Source organism: Procambarus clarkii, chromosome 53 (genome assembly GCF_040958095.1).
Source record: "Procambarus clarkii isolate CNS0578487 chromosome 53, FALCON_Pclarkii_2.0, whole genome shotgun sequence".
Lineage (NCBI taxonomy): Eukaryota > Metazoa > Arthropoda > Malacostraca > Decapoda > Cambaridae > Procambarus > Procambarus clarkii.
The window spans coordinates 35,823,672-35,829,671 of NC_091202.1; the positions used below are offsets into that span (position 1 = coordinate 35,823,672).

Consider the following 6,000-nt stretch of genomic DNA (forward strand, 5'->3'; position numbering starts at 1 on the left):
GAAAATCATTGCTTCTGATGACCTAAATAACAAAGTGGTAACATCTGGCTAATATGTATCACAATGACCTGAATTATGACCTTTTAAATAAACCTTTTAACCTTTTAAATAAACCCTTTAATGACCTTTTAAATAAATGTGAGTATCTCAAGCACTACATGGCTCTGGATGAATATTATGACACTTTCCCTGCACTTTACAAAAAAAATTTTGGGGGGACAGTTTGAAATCTGTATTCCCGAATGTTGAAATTGTACTCAGAGTGTTCACGTGCGTGATGATGTCCAACTGTACAAGAGAACTTTCTTTCAAGACTGAAACTTATACAAATTCTGCTTCGTAATACAGTGAGGCAGCATCGTTGGAACTCGCTTTGACACATGTGCATGGAAAATAACACACTGAAGACCACTGAAGCCAACAATAAAGCAAGTTTTTGAACAAAAATGCCGCAAATGCTAGTTATAATAAGAAGTTCGTAGTAATTTCATACTGCGCTATCTAATATTATTGTGTTTTTCAAGCCTTGTGAATTGTTCAAATCTTGATTAGTTGCTGCTCTCCAGCATGTTTTTAATGTTTTATCAAGAGTTTTGTTGAAGTGTCAATAAAATAAAAATATGTTTAATATTGTCGACCATTTACTTTTGATTCCTGTGAGTGGTTGTCGTGGGGGCCCAGCACACTGGTGGGCCCAGGGGCCCATAATGCTGTTAAGACGGCCCTGGTCGTTAGGGTCTATAATGCTGTTAAGACGGCCCTGGTCGTAAGGGTCTATAATGCTGTTAAGACGGCCCTGGTCGTAAGGGTCTATAATGCTGTTAAGACGGCCCTGGTCGTAAGGGTCTATAATGCTGTTAAGACGGCCCTGGTCGTAGGGGTCTATAATGCTGTTAAGACGGCCCTGGTCGTAAGGGTCTATAATGCTGTTAAGACGGCCCTGGTCGTAAGGGTCTATAATGCTGTTAAGACGGTCCTGGTCGTAGGGGCCCATAATGCTGTTAAGACGGCCCTGGTCGTAGGGGCCCATAATACTGTTAAGACGGCCCAGGTCGTAGGGGCCCATAATACTGTTAAGACGGCCCTGTTTCACCATCTGAAACTGGTGCCGAAGAACGGGTATAAGAGCTGGAATATTTGATTTGGAATGAAACTCATCACTGAAAGTGGCGTGTCATCTTGCATCTTCAGGTAGTTACTGAAAGATTAATATGTGTCTCATCTTGCGACTTCAGGTAGTTACTGAAAGATTAATATGTGTCTCATCTTGCGACTTCAGGTAGTTACTGAAAGATTAATAGTGTCTCATCTTGCGACTTCAGGTAGTTACTGAAAGATTAATAGTGTCTCATCTTGCATCTTCAGGTAGTTACTGAAAGATTAATATGTGTCTCATCTTGCGACTTCAGGTAGTTACTGAAAGATTAATATGTGTCTCATCTTGCGACTTCAGGTAGTTACTGAAAGATTAATATGTGTCTCATCTTGCGACTTCAGGTAGTTACTGAAAGATTAATATGTGTCTCATCTTGCGACTTCAGGTAGTTACTGAAAGATTAATATGTGTCTCATCTTGCGACTTCAGGTAGTTACTGAAAGATTAATATGTGTCTCATCTTGCGACTTCAGGTAGTTACTGAAAGATTAATAGTGTCTCATCTTGCGACTTCAGGTAGTTACTGAAAGATTAATAGTGTCTCATCTTGCGACTTCAGGTAGTTACTGAAAGATTAATAGTGTCTCATCTTGCATCTTCAGGTAGTTACTGAAAGATTAATATGTGTCTCATCTTGCGACTTCAGGTAGTTACTGAAAGATTAATAGTGTCTCATCTTGCGACTTCAGGTAGTTACTGAAAGATTAATAGTGTCTCATCTTGCGACTTCAGGTAGTTACTAAAAGATTAATATGTGTCTCATCTTGCGACTTCAGGTAGTTACTGAAAGATTAATATGTGTCTCATCTTGCGACTTCAGGTAGTTACTGAAAGATTAATAGTGTCTCATCTTGCGACTTCAGGTAGTTACTGAAAGATTAATATGTGTCTCATCTTGCGACTTCAGGTAGTTACTAAAAGATTAATATGTGTCTCATCTTGCGACTTCAGGTAGTTACTAAAAGATTAATATGTGTCTCATCTTGCGACTTCAGGTAGTTACTGAAAGATTAATATGTGTCTCATCTTGCGACTTCAGGTAGTTACTGAAAGATTAATATGTGTCTCATCTTGCGACTTCAGGTAGTTACTGAAAGATTAATATGTGTCTCATCTTGCGACTTCAGGTAGTTACTGAAAGATTAATATGTGTCTCATCTTGCGACTTCAGGTAGTTACTGAAAGATTAATATGTGTCTCATCTTGCGACTTCAGGTAGTTACTGAAAGATTAATATGTGTCTCATCTTGCGACTTCAAGTAGTTACTAAAAGATTAATATGTGTCTCATCTTGCGACTTCAGGTAGTTACTGAAAGATTAATATGTGTCTCATCTTGCGACTTCAGGTAGTTACTGAAAGATTAATATGTGTCTCATCTTGCGACTTCAGGTAGTTACTGAAAGATTAATATGTGTCTCATCTTGCGACTTCAGGTAGTTACTGAAAGATTAATATGTGTCTCATCTTGCGACTTCAAGTAGTTACTAAAAGATTCAACTTGTTACTCTGCAGTCCATCCTCCTGTTTAGTGAGTACTTATAGTAACGATGAGGACTATAGTACATATATGACGTCATGGATAATTAGAAAGTAGAAATAGTTACTATTGAATTTGGATAAACCGGAAAAGGTTTTATATTTATGTTGCAAAGACAACCTAAACTAACCTAACCTTCCTAGGCCTAATAACACGCTATCTGAGGCCTAATAACACGCTATCTGAGGCCTAATAACACGCTATCTGAGGCCTAATAACACGCTATCTGAGGCCTAATATAGTACATATATGTGCTATATTAGGCCTACGAATATTAGAGTTTGTTTTTTAAGTTAATTTGTTTTCGAACTTGAGAAGAATACCACATTCTAATATATATATTGCATTTTTTGTCAATTATTGTACTATGATGTACATATAAAAAGTACTATCAAAACAGGATGATGGGTTATGTTTTGATCCAAGCTGAGGCAACACAGACGAGACGACCTTGCCCTCTCAACCTGACGGGTGCCAGGTATAAATGAGAGGGCAGGCACCGGACCCTTCACTTGATCCTCGTCACCCAGCGCAGCATGTATTCCCAGGTGAGTGCCACGCTGGTCAGTGCCACCGTGGCTCTAAGTCAGTGCCCCGCTGGTCAGTGCCACCGTGGCTCTAAGTCAGTGCCACGCTGGTGAGTGCCACCGTGGCTCTAGGTCAGTGCCCCACTGGTCAGTGCCACCGTGGCTCTAAGTCAGTGCCCCGCTTGTCAGTGCCACCGTGGCTCTAGGTCAGTGCCCCGCTGGTGAGTGCCACCGTGGCTCTAAGTCAGTGCCCCGCTGGTCAGTGCCAGCATGGCTATAAGTCATGTTCAAAGGGATTGAAAGACGTCAGACTTTTCACCCAATCCCCGAAAGCACTGGACACTGGCTAAAGTACTGGACACGCCAAGACGCAGGGAGCCCTGGATGTCAGGGTTCGAATCCTTCAGGGGCGAGGAGTTTTCTGTTATATATATATATATATATATATATATATATATATACACTCGGCCAGACGTTTGATGAATACTAACAAGCGCTCATATTAATCACTCACCGATTATATTGTTCAATCTTCACGATAATTTCATTAATTGCCTTTAATTAAAATATTTCCGCTACCTCTAAACAACTGTTAAATTCATTCATTTATTCATGTAATTTGCATACGTCCACTACATTCTTAAGTTAATACAGTATACCTTCTTATTTTTCCATCAGTGTGCTATGTGCGTGTTCCTGGTGGCCTCGCTGGCAGCGGCGGCGCCCCAGAACTATCCTTTCGGCCAGCCGGCCCAGACCTACCAGGCTACGGGGGTGCTGGAGCCCGAGTCTGCAGACCTTGGCTCAAATGAGAGGATCGTCGCCGCCACCATCGACATTCTGCCAGAATTAGCCGAAGTCTTCGAGCGAATTGGAGTGGATGGTTTCAGCGACGGTGAGCGAGGCCAGAAGGCGATGTTGGAGTTCTTGCCTCTCACACGCAAGCTCTTGAAGGCCAAGGCAGACGCTGAGGGCACTGAAGTAAGGAAGGAGGACCTGCAGAGAGTCAACGCCGCCGAGGCTGTCATGCCCGCAGTCAACGACTTCGTTAACAGACTCAGAAAACTGAACGTGTATGGATCCAGTGATGCTCAGCAGTAAGGATATCAGCTGGCTACGCCGTTCTTCACTCTAGAACTTACATTATACAATAAATACACATAGTATAAATTAAATACTTAAATCATAACTTATATGCATAATTCTATTTAATATTTTCTAAATAAACTTTGCAAGGAATTATTGTTTATATCTGAGACACTGATGCAGAAGTACCAAAGCTCAATACCGGAGGGCCAGTGCAAGGCTCGCTTGACTCAAACACTGTCAGCTACGTCACTCAGCCATCAGAGTTACAAGTAGTTTGTCCTCGTCTCTATGGATTTAAATTTAGAACTTTGTATACAAACTCTCACAGAGTACGTTCAACGCATATACGAAGATTTACGAGATGGTTACCCCTGACACGAGGACTGGGTAATCCTGCCTTGCATTCTCATTGGTCAGTTGGGTCCTAGCTAAGGTGTAAACTGGTAGTTCTGGATCTTGGTCATTTTAGGTGGAGGAACTTTGTTGGTAACAAGGCTGTTGATAATGAAATGTGAGGGATTGATACAAAAGCCTTTAGGGAAATTTCTAATCTACTTTCGCTGTGTCTGTCGATTATTTTTGTGTTGCTAGAACATTTGAACATTTGAACTATTGAACATTGTCAATATTGTGTTGTATTTAAATATCGTTGTTCAAGATAATATTTTCAATATCATCTTGAAAAACGACTGTTCCCCCCCCCCCTCTCTCTCTCTCTCTCTCTCTCTCTCTCTCTCTCTCTCTCTCTCTCTCTCTCTCTCTTTGATACCAAGGTTAACCCCCTTAGGAGTTAGTGGGCCAGCCATAGGCTTAGGCCCGCGCAGAAAAAAAAATTATGTGAAAGATTATTAAAGGTCTGTTTTGTTTGTGGCAAAGCTGAGTTAAGAACTAATATTGGCGCTGCAACTTCGTCGTAGATTTTAGTCGTTTCTTCATCAATAAACTCCAGACTACAAACTCACAAGTCCTTGAAATACATCAAAGATAACACCGAATATTGAAATTGAACGTGATGGTTGGAAAAATAATGTACGTTAGTAGTTATTTTGTAAACACTGGATTTAAAAGTTCTGTTAGCAGGGCAGTTGAGATTCTACGAATCTTAATAAACAGGAAAGACAACACTCCATTTTCTTCTCTCTCTCTCAATGGTAAATTTGATTGAGACGACTAAAGGAGACTGACTTGATCAAAAAAAGTCTTGGAAGGATCATGGTTAGTGGGTCACAAGCACAAAATGTCATCGACGTACCTAAACCAACCAATGTCAGAGTGTAAAATCCTAGACAAAATTGTTGTTTACAAAATATTCCATAATGAGTTGCTGAAGACTGGGGACAACGGGTATCTATAGCCATTGTGAAACGTATTTAGCATTGAAAACAAAATAATTTGACCTTGATACACAATTGAATGAATTCAATAATACTATAAGTGGGTAATTCAAGATCGTATTTGGGAAGTTTGTCTTGTATGAAGACCAGCAAATCATCAACTGGGACTTTATTTAATGAACAAGTTAATCACATCAAAGCACACAAGACTTAAATTATAATTCACTTTCGAATGGAATAACTTGTTGACCCAATCAATGCTTTTTAACATGTGAGTTTGAAATCGAACCTATGGACGGAGGGAGACAATTTAGACAAGGCACATAAAAAAGAACTGATGATTGGACTAGCTGGA

General features: G+C 40.3%; 1 protein-coding gene across 1 annotated transcript in view; it reads left to right on the forward strand.

Annotated features, from left to right (window-relative positions):
* Positions 1–4,461, forward strand: part of LOC123767114 (uncharacterized) — a 43,566-nt gene extending 39,105 nt beyond the window's left edge. The window contains exons 2-3 of the mRNA XM_045756624.2: positions 3,096–3,243; positions 3,901–4,461. Of these exons, the coding sequence (XP_045612580.1) occupies positions 3,232–3,243; positions 3,901–4,323 (435 nt within the window). The 5' untranslated portion in view covers positions 3,096–3,231 and the 3' untranslated portion in view covers positions 4,324–4,461. The remainder of the gene's footprint in view (positions 1–3,095; positions 3,244–3,900) is intronic.
* The last annotated feature ends 1,539 nt before the right edge of the window (positions 4,462–6,000 follow it).